Source organism: Protobothrops mucrosquamatus, unplaced genomic scaffold, assembly GCF_001527695.2.
Source record: "Protobothrops mucrosquamatus isolate PMUCROS unplaced genomic scaffold, P.Mucros_1.0 scaffold218, whole genome shotgun sequence".
NCBI classification, from domain to species: Eukaryota; Metazoa; Chordata; class Lepidosauria; order Squamata; family Viperidae; genus Protobothrops; species Protobothrops mucrosquamatus.
In genome coordinates this window covers 1,240,595-1,266,896 of record NW_015386571.1, presented here as the reverse complement: position 1 = coordinate 1,266,896, position 26,302 = coordinate 1,240,595, and the positions used below count along the sequence as shown (strand labels likewise).

The following is a 26,302-nucleotide window of genomic DNA, read 5'->3' as shown; positions in this document are numbered from 1 at the left end:
AATTTTAGAATTTCAGATTTATGCCAGACCAGCCTCTTGGAACAGATAGGTCTTTAGGGCTCGGCGGAAGAGGCGTATGTCCCCCATTGTACGGAGGTCAGGGGGCAGCTCATTCCATAGGGTAGGAGCTGCCACAGAGAAGGCTCTCCCCCTGGGGGTCACCAGCCGGCATTGTCCGGCCGACGGCACCCTGAGGAGGNTGAGTGTGCGCAAGGCGTCACGATCCAGGAAAGGGCGCAACTGGCGTATCAGACGTATCTGATAAAAAGCCCCCCTGGCCACGGCCGTCATATGATCATTTAACGACAGCCGGGTATCCAGGAGGACGCCCAAGTTGCGTGCCCTTTCCACCGGGGCCAGTGTTTCGCCCCCAATGGTCTTGCCAGAGATGGTTGACATAGATCCAGCAATATGTTTTAGAGTAATATTTTTAGGAGTTATCAAAACTTTTAGTCCAAGATACCATATTTTTCTTAAAGGTATGTCTTCTTGGACTACACATCTATATCAGTTACATTTTAAGTTTTGAATAAAATGCTATTCAAATATGACTGAGTTTGTAGATATTGTAACTGTATAAATATTAACATATACATCTGGCTTATTTATGGAATAGCTATGTGACTTATTTAACATGGGAAGATTGTATCTGTGCCTGACAATTGGAAGAATATTAACCACTTTTTCTTCCCTTTTTGGACACATACATATATAAAATTTATTACAGAAACTTCTCTCACATTTTTTAAATACTGATTTGATGCTCCCAAATTTTATAATTCTTAATATTTTATTGTAATTATATATATAGATTATTTTTTAAAGAATTGTTTTTATTATTATTTATTTGTTAAATTTATATGCCACCATCTTGCTATCCAAGTTTGAACCTATCATATCAAAAATCAATGCTGTTAAAAAGTAATTCTGTCAAGATATTTTTAATGACAAATCCAAGTTGGGGGGGGTTCTCCCCAGTGTTAAGACTCAGGAAGGTTCAAATGGACAATCTAACCAGTAATCCTCAAGGCTGGTATCCTATAGGTGTGTTGGATTGCAACTAAGAGTTGTAGTCTAGCTCATTTGAAAGGTATCATCTTAGAAAAGGCTGATTTATCTTACACTATCATAATACTGACTGAATGTGCTCTGAATATTAGATGACATAAAGAACTAAAGAAATTGAAAAGCAATCTTAAAAGGCAAGAAAAAAATTATTCTCCCCAAATATTTCTGTTATTGATCAGGAAATTAATGTTAAAATCTAGCATTGAACATTCAGAATTTTTTTCCTTTGCCCCACAGATACTTTGAGATAGTCAACAGATACTAGGTTAGTATCAACAGTAAATCTAGAATAATCAATTCTCATTCTAATCTGAAATTATTCAGGTATGAGTTTTGGGGCAACAAACAGCTTTAATGATGGACATAACATTATATAGAGCAAGAGTGTTATTTTAAATAGTTTTATTTGTTATAAATAAATTTCCATTTTTCAGTGTTTCTTTTTTATAGAATTTCTTATAGTTATATGCAAAATTTAATAACAGCAGCTTTGTTTGAGTAAATTATCACTTTATCAGTTTAAATACGAAATTGCTAAATTTACTTCAGCCAAAGCTAAAATATTAACTTTATCTTTTCTGTCAGTTTCTTTTGTTTTAAAACAATTTATGTATGTAGTTTCCCAAGCAGCAGCTTAGCAGCAAACTGCAATAATGTGATTATACCAATCCTGTGATTATATACTGTTTCAGGATTGGTGGAATAATGCAAGGTATGGCATTTTCAGGATTATGTCATCCTGCACATGCTCTTACTTGTCTAGACAATTGATTTTAATATACATTAGACAGATTCAGAATTAGTTTGGGAACTGCAATCTATTTTGAACGGTTATAGTTCAAACTGCTGTTTATCACCTATAAATCTTGTCATGATATAATGATATGTTATTCAAAGTACCATTTAATTCCTAAGGTTTAGTTCCCATGGTAAGATTGGGTAGGGTTGGTGTATTCCAGATCCCCTTAATTAAATAATGCCATCTGCTGGAGTCTTGGAGAAATGCTTCTTCTGACATTGTGTCTGTTTTCTGAAAGGATATTAATCCCAGATTTCCATGTACTACTGCCCTAATAATATTCCAGAAGTCCTTAAAAATCTGACTGTTCTCCTTAAGGTTTATTGCATGTAGCACACCTGATTGCTTGGTTAAGGTGTGTTTTGTCTGGACACATAAGTCCCTTTTTTTAAAATAAAAAATGAGCTGTACAAAATTGTTCTAGAGTCAAGTGGCTCTCAAATTAATAAATGCAGTGCTAAAATGATTTTCATAACATTGGAGCATGATTTTCAATAATTGAATGTAAAGAAACTTATATATTTCTCCTAATGATTGAAGATCCAAATACTAGCCTGTCAGCCCTTTGAGGTAGACCAGATCAAGAAACTGACTCTGAGGAAGATTCGACCTATACTTTATTGAGATAGGTTATAATAACAGAATCTTGCAAATCTGATTATGCTTTTCTTCCTCTCCCTATCATATCACAGTGAGTCAGGAAGGATGCAACTTTGGTCTCTTTCTTAATACTACCAGCATTTCTAGGTTTAAGGAATGTTTTGGTCCTCTTTGTTACGTAACTGTTTCTGAATATTTGCTTCAATGCCATTTCCATGGCTCTCTATATGCCTATTTAGAAATTCAACTCCCACATACTGCTTTTCTCCCAAACTTGACACAATTTTGACCTATATGAAGTTTCTAAATGTAATGAGAAAATTAGCAGCATGAAATATTTGTAGGACTCAATTGAGAATACAGTATAGATTCAGATATAGAATGAGAAGTTTATAATGGAAGACTGCTTACAAGCATAAATTGCTCATATAATTCTCCATAGTGAATTATTCAGGAATTAACTATTGCAAACCTCCTAAAGTAGCTTGGTTTGCTGTAGTCTGTGGAGCCACAATGGATCTTTATGCAAACAACTGGAGTGGAGTAGTATTATTTGCAAACAACCCTATGCAGTTTGCAAAATATTTATGCTATAACTCGTGGCTGGGTATGGAAGTGACACAGGTGAGGTGAAGGGTTAACTCCCTTTTATTGCTTCAACTTTCCCCCAAAATTCCCACCGTTCACTGCAAGTCCAAGAGCAAAACTCTAAACACGCACACACACCTCCAGTAGTTCCTGGCTGCTAGAACTGCAGCACAGTTCAGGAAGCTTGGTCAGTGGGCGTCCTCGTTGCACAGAAGGTTCGCTAGGCCAAGAAAGGTAGCAAGATGTCGGTAACAGCAAGTGTGGCTAGAAAAATGCAATGCTTATTTCTGACAAAAGCTCCTCCCCATGGCGTCTCTTTAAATCCTATTCCCCAGGTGAGCCTTGTGAAGAAGGGCGGGGCACCCTCCTTCCGAGTAGCCGGGTTGTCCTGCACTGACTCCGCCTCTTCTCCATTCTCCATCCTCGGGGATCGGGTGGGAGAGGCAGCTCCATCACTCCTCTGCTCTACTTCCATCTCCTCCCCCTCCTCGCTCAGTCATCCTGTACCCTCTCTTTCTCTCTGGGACTTTTCAGAGGCCTGAGGAAACTGGAACTGCCTCATCCTCCTCCGGTCATTCCTCCTGGCCCAGAGAGGCAGCGCCATCTCCCTCCATCAGCCCCAGCTCCATCTCCTCCTCCTTCTTAGACCCAAGCTCTGACAGGGTTATGACAATTTAACTATGTAACCAGCTATGGGACAGTGCTATTTCTGACATGTTGTAAAACACAGTTTATATCAGTGCATCAGGTCATTAGTGATAAATTAACTTCACATACTAGGGCCTTGATTTGGAGAACACATTTAACTGTTTTCCAAATCATAGAGTATAATTTGCATAATACAATTTCTTTAGATTCATAAATATCTAAATTGGAACCAATACTTTTTAATTTGCTTATAAATTATCTGACATTAGGGTGAACATGAATTAGTTAGGCTTTCTAACGACATCAAATTATTCTAGTGATGTATTTGAAATCGACCATGAAGAGTAATATAAAGACATATTTCCAAACTGGGTGAATAAGATTTGAGTATAATTTAATGCAAAGTATAGTTTACATTAGGCTACAGGTATATATATTTGAACAAAAAGTCTGTATTTTTACATACACAGTCTAAACAGAAGAGCTGGACTAGGAAAAGAAGTTATGAAACTGGCTCATTTATTTTTACTCTGCATCATATTCAATATTGTTTACATTGTAGTTCCAGTACTGAAAAATGATATTTCAGAACTGAACAATATGTCAAAATAGGTAGAAATTTTATGTTATTTGTTGGTTCTATGGAACCCTAGGATTCCATAGACTTGAAGTGGGTCTGTGGGACTAAGGGGGAAAGAAACCACTCCGTGAGGGTTTAAACAAACAAACAAACAAACAAAAAATCCCAACAACCTCAAACATACTATGCCATCTGCTCTTACCTTGAGATTGCTCTTCCTCTCTCACTTGCTGTACATCACCAGCATTTGCAAGCATCCATGTAGGAGGCTACTGGCTACCTTTCTGTTGCCACATACATAAACACAAAACACAACTCCTTGTTTGTTCCCAAACTCCAACAAACATCCCAATTCTCAAGAGCAACTGAAGGGAATATTCTGTTCATTTCACACTACAGACAGTATTTGTGTTTATGCATGTGTGTCTCCAAGAGGTCTGTTTAATAAGGTGTCTTCTTCTTTGCACCTACTTAGGAGTAAGCTCCATTAACACATGTGGGAATTAATAAAGAAACTGAATTGCACATGTGTTTGAAATCTCTTTAGCTTTGGATTTCCTCTGCTAATCATATTGTCAAAGACAAGCTGGCAGGAGGATATTGGATGCTCAATTGGCTTTGGCCAAGCATTCAAAATGGAAAAAATCATGTTGTCAAGACAGATTCTAGATATGTACCCTTCAGCGCATACATGTCAGTTTTATGTAGGCTTTTTATGAGGCCCATAAATATAGTGTGGTATAAATATTTTTTTCAGATATGGATAACTGGTTAAAAACTGGTACAATTGCAAATAGTACGGAAAGAGGTAAAAGAAAAAAAAAATAGAAAAAGCAAAACAAACTCCAAGGCTGCTGATATTGTTGCTGCTTTTATAGCACAAGTTTTGAGAAATTAAAATTAGCTGATTTTGCAATGCAAAAATATTTCTTAATGCAGAATGTATTAATTGCTGGCTAGAGCTTTTAAAAAAGATGTACTGAAATTGCCTTTTTAGCATTGAATACACCATTTGCAACAACATATCTTAATAAGAGAACTTTTCCTTTCTACATAGCAACAAAAAACAAGTGTGGAAACAGACTAAATAATAGAAGATGATCTCCACTTGCAAGGAACACCATTGCTCCAGATACTGTATTGAACTTTTGTCCAAAGAACAACCCAATCCCAATAATTGAACATTGATTTGTTTAGTTAAGCATTAATATTCCAAATAATTGTGAAATTCAAGGTTTTTTTATTTTATTTTATATGTGTGTATGTGTGCTTTTGAGTCAGTGTTGACTCCTGGTGGCAGGGAGAACTCTATACAGTTTTCTTGACAAGATTTTTGGAAGAGGTTTGCCATTGCCTTCTTCCTAGGGATAAGAGAAAGAAGTCATGGTCTTCTAGTTTCTAAGGCAGTGCCTTTAAACACAAAAGACAGGCTGTGTTTGAAAATTGGAAATTTTGCATTTACAATAAAGAGTTCACTTTTAATTTTATTAATTTTATTATTAATTTTCTATCTCTAGTGCATTGCCTATTGATCAGAGTGCCAGGATTTTTCCGTTTCAAAATCCCTGCCATTGAAAAAGAAAGATTTTTTTTCTCCTTACTTTCGAAAAATTAGTACTTAGAATCTATTAAAAAGTTATATTATGCTTAGCAAAACAATGGAAATCACTTATGTGGCAATAGCTGCAAATTTTTGTGATTTTAAATTGAGCCCAGAAAAATTCTGGAACATGCAGCAATAATGATGGTTTCTAGTTTTGATGGCTGAATACAGTACTAACCCCTAAATAAGGAAGCATGCCTTAAATAACAGTTGCTAAGGAATCACACTGAAAGAAGGCTATCATTCTCGTATTCTGGATATGACCTGTGTGTAATAGAAAATGCTAGACTAAGTCAACTTCTGACTTGAACTCTTATATGCCCTAAATATAGGTGTTAAGCAGGGGAAAACCGGGAAATCCAGGCACTTCAAAAGAATATATACATTTATTGCAAGCTTATGCTTTCCACAAGAATCTGAACTAATGGTCAAGGCAAATAGGTGGTAGATAAGAGTCAATGGAATTCAAGGTGGTCTGGACTCAAATCTCTTGTAGGCGCGAAGGGACTCAAGACTGATGACGCCTTTGACCCCTCCCTTGGCTCAGCCTGGTCATCTTCTGTTGTAGGACCTATCAACTGGAAGAAAGATACAATCATCTGAATGAATTAAAAGGGGACAAAATGAGTCTTAATTCATGTGAATTAATTAGAAAAATAATACTGTGATTTAAAACAAGATGAAAAATAAAGCCAAAAGTGGTAGGTGTTGGGGGAAAAGAGAGTGGGAGAAAGAAGTAAAAACAGGAAATGAGAATCTATAATAATTTTCATTGTTAATCTTGCTTCATTAAATATAAAAAAATCCTTTCAGACTGGATTTTGAGTTTGTTTTTTTTTACATCCAATTGCTTCCATTCACATTGAAAAGCATTTATTTTGAACCCTGTAATGTTCCAGTAGGATAATTTATGCTTAATAAAGAAGTTTTAAAGGCATGGTTTCACCCTCTAGAAATTATATGGGAGCAGCTTAATGAGATGCAAAAATTAGCAATTCAAATAATTTATTCCAGATTTTTTTCATGAGTATTGTTTGCAAGCGGGAACACTTTCCTGGATGAAAGAACGTATTGTAGCAGCTCACCAAATTGACCTATTAGAGTTCTTAAATATGTAAATGAATATGACTAGTATAATTTTATGTCCCCACTAGATAGTCCATGGTCATTGTTTCAGAGCTATTTCCTTACCTAAACAGAGAAACAAAATGACCATGGGTGGGTAAAAAAAATCAGTGGGGCAGAAGTGATTTCTGACTGCCTACTGGCTTCCCCATTGATTTTCTTTGTGGGAAGCTAGCAGGGACCATTGGAAATCTTCCTTCCCTCCCTTCCTGTTCCTTCCTTCCTCCTTCCCTTCCCCATCCAGCAGCAGCTACTTATGTGCCTACTGGCCTTAGCTTGCAACTTTCTGCTGGCTTCCCCACTGACTTTACTTGTGGGAATATGAGAAGGACCATCAGCAACCATAGTTTAGACTTTCTGCCAGCTTTCCCATTGATTTGTGCGAGTAGTTCGCAAGAGGTGCTATACAAGTCAGCGATGATACACAGGTGCCACGGAGGTCAAGAAGGATGCACGAGAGATGCTGCACTTGTCAGAAAAAGCACATGGGAATGACATGAGTCATGAAGAGTACATGGGAATATGCGAGTGGTGTCATGTGAGACAGGGAAGGCATACAAGTATGCCGCATGAGTTAGGAAGAATGTGCAGGGTTGTACTGTGCAGATTGGGAAGGGTGTGCAAGGGATGTGGTGCAGGTCAGTAAGGGTGTACAGGAGGTGCAGCACAGGCTGGAGACTTTCCCAAGCAACTTGCAACCTACCTGCCAGCTTCCCATAAGCACAGACTTTACTTGTGGGAAGCTGGCAGGGAGCATTGGCAGTCATAATCAAGTTTATACTTCCTTTCCGATACCATAGCAATAGACCAGTGGTTCTCAACCTGTGGGTCGGGACCCCATTTGGGGTCGATCGACCATTTCAGGGGGGTCACCAAGCAAGGCTGTCCGCCATTTTTTTTGTCTGCCATTTTTTCCCCTTTTCCGGCGGGTGCCTTACCTCCCTTGGGCTGGGCCAGCTGGTGGTCGGCCTGCTCCGTCTCTGCCGCTTGCCAGCTACGCCTCGGCCGGTGCAGGGGGAGGAACCATGCATGCGCGGCGCTCCCGGGCAGGGAAAGTCCTCAACTTACGACCGGTTGGGTAGTCCTCGACTTACGGCCAGTTTAGTCCTCGACTTACGACCGGTTTAGTCCTTGACTTACAACCAGTTTAGTCCTCGACTTACGACCGGTTGGGGTTGCGGCATTAAAAAGGTTGAGAACCACTGCAATAGATGAAGATACTTATTTGGGTTACCCACATAAAATAATAACTATACTAACTTCATATCAAAACTAGGGATGAAGTTTGATTAAAAGCTTCTATATGAATTTCCCTTTATCCACTTTCACATATACATGCTATTTACTTGTTACTTTATTTCTGACCTTTTAAAATGAACATGTATTCAAATGGCCATGCTTGATGTTTCCTCCACAACAGAGTTTTAGACTTGTCCAAAAGCACTTTAAATTAGGGCTTTGCAACATCTTTTGGCATAAGTGAAGCACTCCTCATTGAAGTAGTAAAGCAATTGCACTGTCTTGAAGGGTTAGTGCAGTTGCTCTAAAAGCTTTTTCCATTTGTCTCTGCAATTAAGTACACATGCAGCTATTTTACTTCATCTGTGGCCCTGGTTAATGTTTTAAATTGAGACAGTACTCGTATTGTCAGAAGTGAATATAGGAAAGATATGCTTAATGCACTGCTTTCCATATTTTTACTCTATATTTAGTTCATTATTATGCGTAAGTAAAAACAGGAAAGAATAAAACATAGGCAATGTTTTATTTCCAAATCCTAACCATTTAAATATTTAAACCACTGCTACTTTTGTTGGTATTCGTAATCTGATCATTGTTACATTGTTATTGTTAGAATTATCAATATTATTCAAGGTTAATTATATAATTGGGGATTTTTTTAATGTCCTGGTATTATTTTCAAATCATTTTCCCTTTAGTTATTTCAGTGTATACTCAATTTTAATCCACCTCTTGATGTCTTCAAAACTATTTTCTGTGTCTCTGAAAACTAATAGTAATAGTTCCTCATAGATCAGCCATACAATGGTGAGAAATAGGGCTCTGCAAATCCTTTGAAATATGTGGAAAGAATGCATATGAAACACTTCTTGACTCATTGGCTCATTAAAACAACAGCATCTTTTTCCAGACGTACACAGCTGATTCAGAAACTATTGTAATATGCATGTTACACTGATGCAGAGGCAGCTGGGATCAGCTTCTAAATCAGCTGTATAAGACTAGAAAAAGATATGGCTGCTTTAATTATTCAGGAAGCACTTCATGGCAGTCCTTGGTTATGAATTATGAAACTGGCTTAGTAAAAGCACAATCACAAGACCTTCTTTCCAGTGATGAGGGGAAGGTTTTTAATAATAAGATACTTGGCAAGTTTCAGAAAATGAAGAAAAGAACATATAATTTGGGAATGATTTGAAATATTGTTGGTACCATCCATAGCCCTGTGACTCTAATGCTATTAGTATTCCAACTTGTGTATTCAGTAACTAAATGTAGCAAATAATTGTCAAGTTTCTGATACACCATTAATATTTCTTCATCTAATTCATTCACTCCTCAACCTAAAGAATTTCTCACAAAGATAGCTGTGGTGATTTTTTCAGCCTCCTACAAAAGAATAATCTTTGTTATGGTCAATACATAAAACACATTGCGTACATAAAATTGATATGAATTAACCAATTAGGTAAACAGATGAGCCAAACTGCTGTGCATCTTACCTATTTCATGACAAAATTTGGTCACACTTCAGGAAATTGAATCATTTGAGTCTGAAAGTAAAAATGTTAATTAAAATTGATCAGAGCTCATGATGAGTGTTGACCCAAAATGTCAGTACAGTAAAACATGTTATTTACTGACTCCTTTAAAACATGAGCAAAGTCTGAGTTTAAATGGGATACCTTTATATCGCCTCTGCTGGTGGAAGCATGTTGATCTTCCTCAATTTGGTAACAGGAATTTGGTTTAGATATCTGGCAGTTCTATAAGGAATGCGCCTGCCAGAGAAATCAGCCATACTAAAAGAGATGCAGGCTTTGCTGCTCAAGTGTGTGATAGAATCACTTCTACCTAGGATCTGAAGAATCATCTTTTACTCTCAGTTTTACTTCACCATCCCTACACTTTATGGCACGGGTGTCACGTGATGTGTCGCGATTGCTGGCAATGGGGTGGGCCAGCAATCAGTATGATGAAACTGGCCCACGGGCCGGCAGTTTGACACCCCTACTTTATGGGGATGGGGGCATTGTCCTCTTTTATATCTTCAAGACCTGAAGGTCTTTTGTGTCATAAAATATTACTTCAAAATGTTTTACTCTTGCTTCCCTTACTTAGCCTTCATAATTCTCTGGGACAGATATTTTAGGTAGCAATCTAATTATAGTACAGTATAATGAATTCCTCTGGTTTACTCTAGGCAATGACACCTTTCATTTTCTGTTTTGGGCTTTCTGTGATTTTAAGAGACTTTATAAAATGGCGATAATGATTATTCATCTTGGCCTTTTAGGAATCTAAAGTTAATTTCAAAATGATTTATATAGATTTGTGAAGTATTAGGTTCTATTATGATTGCTGTAGATTCTCCTCAGTGTCAGAAGTATTTTGATCCTAACTATAGGTTGTTAAAAACCGGAGTGTGGTGGGGGTAGTCATTCATTCACAGTAGTATTCCTTTTTTATTAATTTATAATACAAAATACAAAATAAAGTAGTAGGAAAGTAAGCGAGGGAGAAGGGAAGGGAAAAGTGTAGGGAAAAAGGAAAAAAGAAAAAGGCATTTTCCAACTCCCTTTGGTGCAGTAGAATAAGATAACAGCAAATCTCAGCTTTTTACTTTTACATAATAGTATAAACTAGTAGTATTCTTATAGTTGGATATGTGGGATATTAGAATGCTGGATGTGATAGGCTTTGCTTAGTTCTAACAAAGCTATTCTTATAACCTTAAAATATATTGGAAAATCCTGCCTTTTGGAATATTGGAAGCAAATTTCTTATTTATTGCTTCATATGATTAAAATATTGAGAGAAATGGAAAATAACATCTCAAATTTACAAGAAAGAAATTTTTACCAACTAAAAGCAAGGTAGCTATTTTCGTGCATTGTAATCTATAATTGCTGTTTTAGCCTTAAATGTTCTGGGAATAATCATAGGGCTGTATATCAAATGCTTGCAACCCTGCTGGGAAAAATAACTGGCAAGGAGGAGTCTTTTAATTTATTTAAGTTTTAACTGGTGAAAAATCAAATTCCAAATAGGAGATATGAACTTTGTATAAGTTTGTGATGTTTGCTTTGATACAAGAGTAGTCTCTGAAGCAATCATCTTATGAAAAAGGTATTTTTTAATGTAAGGAGGGGCCATCTCCAGAATAGCTGATGATAATCTGTTTTATATTATTGCACCAATGAAATGCACGTCTTTTGCAAATGGTTCTAGTTTTTTCTTTTGTTTTTAAACAAGTTAATTGACCTAGAATAAGAATATGTATTTAGGCTTTATTACTTCCTTTTCACATTCATTTCAGCAATAGTAATTTTAGAGTTTGTGATAAAAAGTTTGCAATTAATTTTTAATAATAATTTGACAACCCCTTCTCAATTTGCATGAAATTTGTTTTTTCAGATTCATTTCTCTGAAAAAGATGGTAAGGAACAATAAAGTAGACCTGTGGCACATGCCTAATTGCAAGCAAGGATCATACTTATTTCATTGTTTCTAAAACTGGTTTTCCATTCCTCCACCAAAAGACAGTTTGGCCAATATGTTTCTATACTACCCTTCCTAGACAGAAAAGAGCTGGCTGCATTTATCAGAATCTTTCAGTGTTAGCCTATTACAATGCATTCTATTGTGGAGTGCTTTTGAAGACTACATAATAAATTTAATTCGTGCACTATGCTGTGTCACTTCTTTAATCATAAATGGTTTCATTCAGAAATAAACTAAAAAATTTTAAAAGACCAAAAATAAATTTTGTAGTTTAAGAATTCAGTTGCTACAATTAGAGAGTCTACAGTAGAGATAAGTAAGGTGACCAACCATCCTCCTTTAGGGAGGACAGTCCTCCTTTTGTAAGTTCTGTCCTCCCTCGAATAGTGTCCTCCTACATGTCCTCCCTTTCGATATTTGAAGACTAATCTGCAGGGCTTTTTTTTTCTCATAGAACGCTCAGAACGGCGTTCTGGCACCTTTTTTTGATAGGTTTTTTTTCAACTTTTGCATGAGCTGTGCTACTCCCACTATTGGCTTTCGGAAGCCAATAGGAATTGCTGCTGAGCGCGCCAAAACACCCGGCTGGCAAACTTTGCACATGCAAGTTGTCTGTTTTATTGTTGCAATGAATAAAATGTTTCTTTTATTTATGATATTTTTTCTTCAATTTATTTGTGTCCTCCTTTTCATTGTAAAAAAGTTGGTCAACTTAAGATAAGACAAGCTGAGTAGTAGGAAAAATGTATTAAAATACACATATCCTGCGTCTTGACTAAAATATATTTATTAAGCAATCCTAGGCAAAGCTTCATTTCCTTGTATTCTAGCATAGTGACATTGAAATACCATTTCTCCCACCAAAAGCATTTTCCCCCACCAAAAGCAGACTTTTGGATTGAATTTTTAAAAGTTTTGGGAAATTTCCATTTCTAAGTAAGACACTTGTTAAGTGAATTTTGCTCCATTTTTATGAGCTTTCTTGCCACAGTTGTTAAGTGAATCACTGCAGTTAAGTTAGTAATATAATTTTTAAATGAATCTGTCTTCACCATTGACTTTGCTTGTCAGAAGAGCGCAAAAAAGGATCACATAATCCCAGGACACTTCAACTATCATAAATACATTCCAATTGCCAGGTGTCCAAATTTTGATCATGTGACCATGGGGATGCTGCAATAGTTGTAAGTGTGAAAACAGTTATAACTCACTTTTTTCAGTGACCTTGTAATTTCAATTGGTCGCTAAATGAATGGTTGTAAATTGAGATCAGAGATTATAAAGAAAGTTGGAAATAGATAATAGTAAATGATAGAGTTTATAAAAATATTTTGTAAAGTATTGTAAAAAAGAAAATGAAAGAGAAATTGGAGCTTTTATGTAAACAAAATAAACACTTAGTAGCAGAGGTAGAACCCTTTCTTCCATTCTGGGCTCAGTTGTGATCTCAAGTTGAGGACTAACTGTACATTTTCCCAAAACTTTTAAAAATTCAACCCAAAAGTCTGCCTTTGGTGCGGGGGAAATGATGTGTGGGCGGCAGCAGCACCATAAGTGGCAGGCAGACCATGCTGCAAGCCTCACACAGAGGTGGCAGTGTGATCTTCACGGCGGTGGTGGCATTGCTGTGGGCCACGACATGAGCCTCACACAGGGCAGTGGTGCGATATTTGCATCCGTGGTAGCATTGCCGCGAGCCTGGTGGTGGCGGCGCCACAAGCCTCACACAGGTGCCAGTGTCACTGAGAGCCTCGCACGCATGCTCGCAGCCCTGTTTGTGTGGTGCGTATGCTTGTGGCCTGTTTGTGAGCACACGTGCACATGTGGCCACATTCACGTTTGCACATGCGTGTGTAAGGCACCTGCCCCCCCCTCTCCCACCATACTGCCAACCCAGAAAGGTTGGGGACCCCTGCTTTAAGGCACTGGGAGCTCCTGTCTAACCATTCTTTTGGCATCATCTCTTCCCCCCATCACTCAAGGACTTTCCTCCATATCATTACAAATAGGGTCTCTTTTGAGCCTCTTGCCTCACTCACATTCCTGCTGTGGATTCAGCTGCCTTTTATCTGACCATTCTCTTGATTGTGTCTCTTTTCTCTATCTCTTAAGGCCATTCCCATATGCCATCAACAATATGTAATTCTGCCATGTACACTTTTTTTTTTTAGAAATTGGCCCAATGTATTATCTTTTCTGAGATATTTACAATATGCTGTTCAGAAGTTCTTCAACATCTCTGAAATGTGGTTTATATCTCATCTTCTTTCTAAAGGTGGAAGCATTCTACAACAACAATCCTGTGAGATAGATAGGGCTGAATGATAGTGACAATATCAAGGTCACAGTCCATTTTGTCAATCAATATATGACATTGGTACTCAGATTGGAGGCATTATAACTTTCCTAGCTGCCTCCAAAACTAATTTATTTGCTTCCTATAGAAATTCTATATTTATTACTCTAGTTCAATCACTGTGGCTTATGAATTCTCAAGGGCTTTTAAACTGCTTATCCAGCTGCAAAACATTGGGTCATATTGCTAGCTAAGGAATATATTCTGGGGAATTTAGCAATAGCCCCTTTATACAGTCAAAGGAGATTGATTGTATTGGATGAGCTGTTGCTATCAGGACATTTTCAACCTCCATAAATTGTTTTTGGAATTTGAGAAGAATATAACTTCTATCACATCCTTCAACACAATAAAGTAATATTTATAATATTTAAAAATACAATTATTCTTTATAACCACAAACAATATATAGTTGTTTATGTTATTTATAACCAAAAATGTATAATATGCTGTACCCCTTAATATACTGTATATTGTATATTTCAGTACAATATGTATTCCATTTTTGAAGACTTTTTCAGATGACAACAATAAATTGCAGCCCTATTCAGCTTGCTAAAATTTCATATAGAGGGCTTTTGATACAATTGTTGCAAAAAGTTAATTTGTAAGATACTGCAGGGGTCCCCTATTCCCGGTCCATGGACCAATACCAGGCTGCGGCATGCCAGCAACTGGTCTGCACAAACAAGCAAAGCCCCATCCGCTGGATGCAGGCAGCATACAAAACCACGCAGCCTCCTGTCCGCAGAAAAATGTCTCTCCATGGAACTGGTCCCTGGTGCCCAAAAGTTTGGGGACCTCTGAGATACTGCATTGTTTGTGGTACAGTGCTAATGAGAAGATAAAATTAAGTAAGGAGACATAAATGCTGGTTGCTTTTGCTTCTATAACAAAGAGATAAATAAACAGATAAATTCTGATTGCTATGTATCCTGGAGATTTTATTCAAGGTGGGAATTGGGAAACTTGTATTTTCTCAATTTTGCCAAAATTGGGTCTCCTTGGCATATGCACGCAAGGCCAGAATTAACCAATGTGATAAGCTCATCTATGGGAGGACTTGGTATGTGGTATCTGCATCTCTTTATGGCCATGTAGGTTGAAAGGCAGGTGGACAGGGAACCCAGTAACTGTGGAGCTTTAACATCTGGGAAAAGCAAGATGGAAGAATCACATGCTATATATGACACACTGCCAACATGATGCAGCTAAGGACAAGGGCATTTGTGAACCAGAAAGAAAATATAGCACCAAAATATAGCACTTGGGTAGTTGCTGGTAAAAATGGCATGTATATTCAGCTCATTTTGCAACTATCTGTATCATTCTTAGAAGGATGTCACATAAACTAATATTACAATTTTAGAGTCATGGCACCATAGTGCCTGAGAACTTTGCAAAACTCTGCTGCCCAGAGTCTTTGGATATGAGATGGGTGGCAAATAAATTTTCTAAATTAATTAAAGCAATAAATAAAACTCTACAAACAAAGACCAGCTGCTAATTTTGTTGTGCATTTTACAGGAGACACTGATAGACTGGTGTGATGAAAAAGAGCTCAACTTGATTTTAACAACTGGAGGAACAGGATTTGCACCAAGAGATGTTACACCAGAGGTGAGATAGTTCATTTTCCTTTTTTAAACTATTACTATTTCTCAAACACTAATATTGTTTTTATATATAGTGCTTCAGAAGTTGCATATTTGATGTAATATGAATATTCTGTTTCTTAAAGAAATAAAAATACCTTTATTAAACAACTGAGAAACATAGAATTTATTTTACTTGACTACATCAAGAGGTTTGTGTTTTGTCTCTTGGCTATTTTGCAATGTTCCTATTTATCTTTTGTAACACATACCCTTAATTCAGACATGGAAAATTTTCTTTGGTAGTGATTTTCAGGGTAGAAAATATTGCAAATCCTTAAGGCAAGTCAAATCAAACATCTTATTACAATCTTTTACCAACCTATACAGTAAAAGAAAAAGGTAATTTAATACAGATGCAATGAACATGAATTTGGGCAAACTCTGGGAGACAGTAGAGGACAGGGGCACCTGGAGTGCTGTGGTCCATGGATATAAGAAGAATCAGACACAATTTAGCAACTGAATAACAACAACAATTTAATACAACAATATGTTATTAGGTGGGGAACAGGGACAATGAGGCAATAAAGCAACATATATAATTAAATGTTTTGCATAATTGTATAATTTTGTATAATATTGGGAAGATTAGAGTATGTCTTGGGGCATCATAAACAGGACACTGCTATCCTTGTGGCAAGTTCCTTATTTTCCTATTTGTGGTCTTAATTTGGTCAGCACTGTTCACTCTATTTTTGCAATCTCTGCTCTCATATCAGACTATTATGGTTTAGAAATATTTATGATATGCTGATCAACTGCTCCTTTCATTTGAGATATTTGGCATAGTCAATAAATCAATATTTCTTATGTATATTACATTAAAGATGCTTAATAATGTATATTCTGAAAATAAAACAGACAGAATTTCTATATATTTAGAGATCTTTAGATCAAATGATTTTTGTGATACTTTTCTCCAGTGATATAATTTTAGATTTATTCAAAATTTCAGGAGTAAGAGAATGATGCTCTTGGTACCACCACACCTCTTATAATATACATAATAAAAATTGATTAGGCTTAAAGATACCACAAAATTGTCTTTATTATTTAAATTGAAATGTTGGTTAAGTTTGATGTTTTGTTGAATTTGGAGATTTTATTTATTGATTTTATAATAATTATAAACTATTTAGAGTCTCTGGAATGCAACAGCATACGTATGTATGTATGTATGTATGTATGTATGTATGTATGTATGTATGTATGTATGTATGTATGTATGAATTTAACACACACCCAAAGTAAAATGCAGTGCTGAAAATAATATCAAAGTGCTGAAAATAATTTACAGTGCTGAAAATAATATCAAAGGTAAAGTAGAAGAGAAATTTGATAATTTTCAGTTTTTTATTTTATTTTTTCCAAAGCAATATTCTTTCCACAAAAAGATGGAATCAAAGGATTACAGGTGAAGGATGGATTTAAAGTAGCATATTGAAGGAATTATGTCCTTTGTTAGTAAATGTTTTAAAATACCCAGTACTGTAAACACAGTTAATAAAAGGCTGAACTGATACCTGCTAGGTAAATGTTCTTTATTTTTCCTTAAAGAAAGTTTTAATTGGTTAATTAAGTTGATCATTTTATCTTTACTTTTCAAATTGCCTTTTTCTTTTTTTGCTTCTATTAATAAATGTATTATTTAAACAATTTTTAAAAGTATATATATTAAATATCAAGAAATATTAATGGGTTATTTTATTGAATTTGATGCAGATAATTGGATAATCACATTTATTCTCTGATTATTATTATTTTTTAAATGCTTAAATTATTGTTCCCAGTACCCCACAGGTTGAACTAGTCTGTTCAGGTATTACATCCAAAAGCTAGGTTAAGCAAGCTCAAATAAACTGTTTTTCCTTCTTTAGAGAGCTTCCTTAACCTCCTAGGCAGCCACACTAGTAATAATAAATTTAGTAACATCACAATTAGTACTTACATCATGCTCAATGTTTTCCAAAAGCTTTACCTGAAAGTTGCAACATTTTCCAAGACACTTCCATTTTTAGCCGTGAGATTAATCTAGCAATCCACTTCTGTCTTCTCCAGCGCTTCCCTTTCTGGAGAGCTATCTAATTCTATGAGCATGAAAAAAACATTTGAAATAATATTTCTGAATAATCTAATACAGTAGTAATCAGACATACAGAAAAAAGATATGTTCTTCATTTTTCATCCAGAAGTCTAAACATGTGCAAGAGAATCAAATTCAATTTAAGTTTCAGATGTGAAGACCTAGCCTCTGTTCTCTCATCTAAGATGGTTTCCAGAGCCAAAGTGCTGGTTTGGATAGAAAAATCTTACACCCCTCTCTGATGATACTTCTTAACATATATGATACTTCGGTTTTGTTTTTGTTTGCCAAGGTGTTAACTGACTGGTGTTCTTATCATAATTTCAAAGTATCCAAATCACATTCCTTCTGGATTTCTGCACTAGACCTCCACAATACTCTACAACACAATAACGATATATATATTTCCCTGCTGACTCTGAATTATGGCAAGTTTTTGAAACTTCTCTACCACCTCACAAAACCTTGTGAATATTCTCTACCTTATGATTCAGATTCAAGTAATTATTACTTTGACTCTTCCACCAAGTTTTCAGACAAACTTTCCCTTATGACATAACCAGACAGTGGAAGACCAGTTATCATTTTATCTATATGAAGATACTATCGCTACGATTTGCAGAGGTTAGATCTTGAAGCTCACAGTGGAAGATAATCAGTACACGTCAATATGCCTCCATCATATCAACTCCAGCTCTTAAGATCCAGTAGCCATGTCAAAATTATCAGCTTTCTTCCAGTTTTACGTACGACAAAAATAGTATGTGTCAAATCCATCTTGTTGATAAGAAATCCTATTGACCATATCATACAGGATGAGTGCATCACCTCTACTGCCCCCCATTTTAACAACTTATAATTTTAAATTATCTATTTTAGAAAAGATATTCTTTCCCTTGTATATATAATATAGATATTTTCCTTCAAGCAAAGAAGTTATCTGCAATAAAAAATAATATATTTACCCATAGAGATTACAATTCCTTTTCTCCTTCTGATAATCTTCAGCATCATCTGTATCAGATATTTTTTTCATCACAAAATCTAGGGATAATCTACAGCAGAATCTATAGCAGCTCATGCAGTATTGGGCACTTCTCAGTTTGCCCATGTTACACTATAATTGCACATTAATTAACTGCATTAATTCCCAGTTTCTTTCCATGTGCAATTCAAGGTGCTGGTTATTAACTTTAAAGTCCTATAAGGTATGGGGCCAGGTTATCTGGGGACTATATCTGCAGATCCAAGTAGGTTGGACAGAGTAGGCACTGAACAGGTGTCTTCCTTCAAATGTTGTCAACTAGTGGGACCTAGGAAGGCCTTTTCTTTAGCAGCCCCTGCCCAATGGAACACCCTTCCCCTTGACATCCAGGAGATCCTTACCCTCTTAGTTTTAGAGAAAGCTGGTAAGAGCTGGATTTTCCCCCAGGCACTGAGATAGCAAGGCTGGAGCCTGGAAACTGTATGGTTGGATAGATATTGTTGATTTGGCAACAATATTTCTTGTTTGTTGGATTGTTTTATTTTTCTGTTTTTATTATAACTGTTAATTGCCTTGAGTCATGTCTCACAAGATGGGCAGCCATAAATCTTTTACATAAATAATTAAACATAATGTTGCCAAATTTAAAAAAAAAGATCTTTATCTCTTTACATCTTCCTGTAAGATGTTCCACACTAAATGGTTTAAGGTCATTAACTTGAGATGTAGATCAGGAAAAGTTATTATCTGTATTGAAGTATATTCCAAAAAAGATGTTTTATGAACATTGCAGAGTACCACTTTGGATGTTAAGTAGAGAAAACTAATTACAATGGGGTGGGATTTAATTTTGAAATACAATATGCATATCCAATTTCTAGATTATATTCAGATTAAAATGAAAAGATATTGTAAAAGTTTTTTTTTCATAAAGAGTAGTTGTTGTTGCTCTACTTTAAAAGAGACATTCTTACATTATTTCTATGTAGCGCACCTCACATTTGAGCTATTTCATCACGGAAACCCATTAATTTTTTTTGTACATTTTTATCAGTGTTTTGAGTTTATCAGTGTTTTGACCTTGTTTCATGAAACTCTATCTTCTTTAGCTCTTTCATGTCTTTTTGAAAGATACCTCTTTTCTCTATTATTGTATCAAGTTTTAAAAAGTTTCAGACTCCTTAGGGCCTTTAGGTACAATGTTTTCTATAAATGACATTTTCCATTTGAGGGACAAGAGGGTGGTGCTATTTTTTTATAAACGTTTAGAGACATTATTCTTCTGATAAGATTCAAGCTCTAATCATCAGAAAAGTTTCTATATATTAATTAATTGAGGAATTAAATAAGTAGACCAAATTAAGAGGTTTTCTCCAAAGCTAATGAGATGAGTCCAAGAACTGTAGCCAACAAGTATTCATCTTATCTATAAAATGTTTAACTAACAGCATGAATAATGCTCCCAATTACTTTTTACAGCAGTTTATAGACTTTCTAGTTGTAGCTTAAATATTGCATTACCATTCATTTCCAGCCAAATGGACTCATTATTTCAGCATTCTTTATAAACTGAGTATGTACCCAATTAAAAGTTTTTGGCAACAAGTGTTCTAATATTTAATTTACCTGTGTTCCAGGAATTGAGCTTATCTTCAAATAAGATATTTCGTAATTACTTATTCAGACTTTCTTTCAGCTTCATACAAAATATCTTCTCAAGGGTCTCCCTTACCTCTATATCTCCCTGTCAGACCCCAGATACTAATCTGGAACCTCTCACTTACCCTTTTCTTCTTGACCAATAATCCTTCACCAAATACAGATGGTGAGCCAGTTAAAATTTGGATCAGGATGTTCTGGTAACTCATGCAGTATATGTGACAGGCTTTCAGAATAATTTGAAAGCTTTAATTTTTGCCATATACAATGGCCTACTTATTTGCAGGTAGAGTCACTTCAGCAACATTATGGGCATTACACTATTTACTGATACTTTCAAAGTGCAACACAGTGTTAGCTTTAATGTGTAAAGCTCTTTCTGGCTTCAGTACTTCTTATCTATAGAAGAGTCTTATCTATGGGACAAGTCATTTCATAGATGACAGAGAAAGCCTGCTGAATGGCCTTACTTATCAAGTTCTGCCACAGAAGGAGACCCAAGAGGGGCATTCTCTCTGGGGAATCCTGTCCTCTAAAAAACTTGGTCACCAAGGCAAGAGTAGTTCCTACTCTCATGACCTTCCAAAAGCTCATAAAAACTTAACTTTACAAAAGCCCTTTGAGATTTCATTGCTGTAAAACCCCTGATGCCAGGGAATTTTATATCAGTTGTATTTTATATATATTTTATATATTTTATTTTATATTGTGGCATTTTCTTGTTATTATTGCTTAGGCTGAGGTTGCTGCTTCCACTTAGGCCTAGACTAAAGCAGTTTATAAATTCACAGATAAAATAAATTCCCCCCTCAAAGAATAGCTAATAAATAAATAAGCAAGTAAGCAAGCAAGCATACACAGAAAAGGACAAAGATCCTGTGCAATTCCCATTTTCCCCCACCAGGTCAGTCTGAGACTGCCAATAACAGAGGAAACACATTCTGGAAATTCCAACTTTATCCCCATAAACAGAACAGCAGGAAGTGAAGTTAAATTCAGGCATAAGCTGCAAAGAAATGCTCCCAGTAGAAACAATAATTGATACAAAATGAGATGAATTGTCATCAATGCAGGCAATTGCAAATGAAAAGTCACTTGGAATTTACATACTGAACCACTGGGAATGGGCCATTAAATTTTGAGTCCAGCTCCTTGAGGAGTCGATCAAAAACTTCATAAAAAGCCACAACAAACCCCTCTTGGGCTTTCCTTGTCTGTGTGCATCCGCAACCCACCTGTATGTAACCTTTACCAAATCTAGCTGTCCTTTAAGAGATACTGTACAGTTTGCCTCTCCCATAGGAAGTCTAAATTATGAGAAACATCAGATGCAAGAGTTTCATTTGGGTAAAAACTATAAGTCACTTGAAGAGGAGCTATGCCAATGTAAGGGTTACTAAGTTTCTGTAGGCAAATTCTGCATGTGGCAACCAGCTTGGTCCAATTGTCTTTTGATAAGAGACATAACTCTGTGGATGCTGTTCTTGCATATGATTCAGTCATTCAGCCTCGCTGTTCATTACAAGATGTTGAGTAGATGACAAGTGGATTTTTACATCTAATATATGGGAAAGGATCTTCCAAATTTGGAGGCAAATTGAGATCTATAATATGAGATCACATAATTGATTAGATCTCTGTACATAAACACATGTTCTAAAAAAGGTGTGTATTTTTTGAACAGATCAGAAGCCCTTGCAAGGAGTGAAATGAACTATCCTTGCAAATAAATCTACCACTTCTAGGGTGGTAGTATACTTCTTTTCCGAGATAGAGCGGTAATAAAATCCAATGGCACTGTGTCTGAAAGTTGCAAAGGGGAATTCAGCGGCTGCAGCAAGCCATCTGGAACAGATTTTGCCTGGCAACAAACATAACAAGACAAAACATAGTTCTTGACATTTGCCTTCACTTACAGTAGTTACTTTCCTATTCTAGATTGAGAGATTCTTCAAATGATCATTCACACACCTTATGAAAGGATGAAGCTGCAGCTGATCCAGAATGCAGTGACCTGAGCAGTATTGGGCATATCTTATTATGCCAATGAGACATAAACACTCTGTAAACTGCACTAGTCATCATTTGGCTTCTGGGTGTAGTTCAAAGTCCTGGTTATCATCTATAAGCCCTTCATGGTAGAGGGCCTGGTTATTTGATATAATGCTTCTTTTTGCTTGATTCTGCCTGTCCTGTATGATTGGATAAATTGGTGATGCTCAAGTCACATTAAGCAGTGTCATTTTGTAGGACCCAAGAACTGTGCCTTTTCTGTCATAGCACCTGCCCTCTGGAATGATATCTCCTCAAAGATTAGTAGCTCCCATCCTGGTGACATTCAGGAAGCTATTAAAAACCTGACTATTCTTACAGACTCTGTGACAGAGTGAAGGTCAAGTATCTGCTGGATGGGTTTTCTTTAGTTATGTATTGTTTGGGGGGAAGCATTTATGATTTTTTTGTGTTTTTTATTTTAATTTGATTTAATTGTAAGCCAACCATTGTCATTGGGAATCAGGCAAAAATCATGCAAGAATTTAAATACATGTATTTCCTTCCTTCCTTCCTTCCTTCCTTCCTTCCTTCCTTCCGTCCGTCCGTCCGTCCGTCCTTGAAAATACAGATTTGGTAAGAGGAAGGAATAACTGCATTGGGAAGAAAAGAGGGAATAGCAACAAAATACAAATAGTCCTCAAGTTACAACAGTTCATTTAGTGATTGTTCAAAGTTACAACAGCACTGAAAAAATATGACATATGACCATTTTTCATAATTACGACCTTTATAGCATCCCATGATTATGTGATCAAAATTCAGATCCGTGGCAACTGGCTCATATTTATGACGGTTGCAGTGTCCTGGGGTCATGTGATCACGTTTTGCGACCTTTTGACAAGCAAAGTCAATAGGAATGCCAGATTCACTTAACAACCAGGTTACTAACTTATCAACTGCAGTAATTCACTTAATGTGGCAAGAAAGGTTGTGAAATGGGGCAAAACCCACTTAACAAATGTCTCATTTAACCACACAAATATTGGGCTCAATTGTGGTCATAAGTCAAGGACTACCTGTAGTGGAGATGAGGGGGAAAGGAAGAGAGTCATGTTGAAGCATTACATTAAAAAAAAAAGGCATTTTATAAAGGAAATAGCTCTGCTCAAGAAGCAGATAATATTTTGGGTAACTTTCAAAGGGCATTCACTTTCTGCAGTTATTTGTAGCCATGAACACCTTCACTTTAAGAGAACCATAATAAATCAGTATAGAAAGCCATCTAGTTCAGCATCAGCAGTTTGGTCTAGTACACGGGTGTCAAACTCGTGACTTTTTTTGCATTGCCGGAGCTGGGGTGGGCGCAGCCTCCGCATGATGCAACCGGCCTGCGGGCTGGGAGTTTGACACCCCTGGTTTAGTAGAATCAGTTTGGTCTAATGGTTAAGACACCAGGCTAGAAACCAGGAGACGGTGACGTCTAGTCCTGCCTTAACCTTGAAAGCCAGCTGGAGGTGATTTTGGGCCAATCACTCTCACTCAGGCAAACTCACCTCAAAGGATTGTTGTTGTTTGGGGAAAATAGGAAGAGGAAGGAGTATTGCATGTATTGAATTCTTTATAAAAGATAAGAAAGGTCGGATATAAATTAAATAAATAAATCCTGTTTCCTGCACTATCTAACATCATTGTGGAGAAGCACTGTAAAAAGGCAAACAGAAAAATCATCCCTCCTATCATGGCTACCTATTGTATCAGTTCCTATAGGTTCCACCTTAGCTGTAGTGGTCGCTGGATTCATTTTCTTTGATTTTGTTTAATACCTTATTATATAAACTGATGGTAATTTCTTGCAAGCACCCTTTTGTTTCGTCAAGCAATGCGATGTCATCTGCAAAATCTAAGTCTATTAAATGAGCTGTTACCCATAGAATGCCAAAGTCAGGGTTATTCCTCACTCTGGGTGGTAATATACATCCCCATCTTACTCTGTTAAAGAAGGCTGTATTGCCAGACTCCAGTTTCCAACAAGCGAAATTAATGGGGAAGTTGGCAGGAGGCTGTAAATGATGGCCACTTAACCCCACCCCACACACCTCTCTGTCTGTCTGTCTGTCTGTCTGCAGTAGAGCTAATGAGATATACTAAGGTGGGATTTTGTTGGTAAATGGGAGAAGTGTTTGGAAAGATTGAGATCTGACACGCCAATGGGTTATGCCACACTGGAATATTTCTGGTTAGAATAATTTATGAAAGGTTTTAAAGATTTATCTTTCTGTATTCTGTTTTTAAGTTATGATCATTTTGTTTTTTATACTGTACAGCTATGATTCCATGTGGAATATAGTGATATATAAATAAAATAAATGAAAAGTAAATAAATATGTATCACTCAGAATGGTGTTTCAACCTGCTAAACCAAGGCTGAACCAAAACTGTTCCCAAGAACTTGTAGAATGCAGTGATCTTTCCTAGACATTAAATAAAATAGTTTTTTCTATATCATGCACAGCTCTAGTGTGCATATTTTTCTTCTGAACAAAGAAGCCCCATATTAATTCATTAATTTAGCATGTTATAATCCAGATAATATTATTTCTAATGTTTTGCTTTAATCCTTGGTATTTCCTTTTTCTCTGGCTGACACACATAATCAATGAGGTGTATAATATAGTCCTAATCCCTTTTTTCCCTAATTTCTCATTTCCAGTTTAAATAAGTGTATTCTCTGCAACAGCAGGTTGATCACAACACAGCTAATGTTTATATTTTTTGTGCAAAAGTGAGTTGTCTGACCATTGAAGATGAAGGTTCTTTCTATGAAGTTCTTCCTTATTTTTCTGAATGTGGCTTTCTTTCCACAAGAAAGCTGACTAATTTTACCATATCCCTGAATTCTCTAAATTTTCTGTCTCCATCACGTTTACAAGTCAGCTATTTTGGCCTCAAATGAACAACCTTGCCTTCTTTGCCATCACTACGCAATTCCACAAAGGCACGTTCAGAACTTTGTTATATATGAAAGATATTTTGCAAATGGTCGTAATCCATTATTAAAGAGACATGTTCTCACCTTTGTATTCAGTTTCATTATGACTATCACTGTAGTAGCTTCAGGAGGAACTTCTTTTTTCCTCCTCTGAGATACTGAATTATTCCTTCATTTCCCTCTTTTTTTCTTGTTCCTTTCTGTTTTTTGCCAAGAATATTCATTGACATGCCTATGAAATCGATGTTTATTTATTTAATATCAGGGAATTTTATTTCATATCAATTAATATTGGGTAGACCAATGGATAACTTCACTTGCTACAGTAGACACCTGTAGTGCAGCAAGCAGTTTATGAAAACAATTGAGAAACAAATTACTATTGTTGACTGGCATAGTCATTACCACTTCTGTCTTGGAATGGAATATTATAATAGATACGTGTTTTCATTATCAGCCTTTTATCAGCATATAGTAAGGTTGCTCATACCACATACAGGTGGCATTGTAAAAGCAGATTTTCATGGAAATAGATGCTTGAGCAGTGTTTTCAACTCTCATGAGCAACTCTGTTCTATTTCTAGACTGTCCATCTTGTTACTGACTGCTAAATTTGCTTTTCAAATGAGGAAGTCACCAAACTATTTCAGTTTCTATTAGCCTGGCTATTACATTGTTTTTCATGAATCTAGAGATACCTTTGACATTGACATGGCTATTATTACTTTGATATCATTTATTTCAGTGTCACTATAAGGTTTGGAGAATATTAGGCATGCAATTCTCTAGACAAGAATCAGGTCTTATGCATTAGTTAATG

General features: G+C 36.2%; 1 protein-coding gene across 1 annotated transcript in view; it reads left to right on the top strand.

Annotated features, from left to right (window-relative positions):
* GPHN (gephyrin) overlaps nucleotides 1-26,302 on the top strand; it is a 189,448-nt gene that overhangs the window by 39,966 nt on the left and 123,180 nt on the right. The window contains exon 4 of the mRNA XM_029283766.1: nucleotides 15,641-15,733. Within this exon, the coding sequence (XP_029139599.1) occupies nucleotides 15,641-15,733 (93 nt within the window). The remainder of the gene's footprint in view (nucleotides 1-15,640; nucleotides 15,734-26,302) is intronic.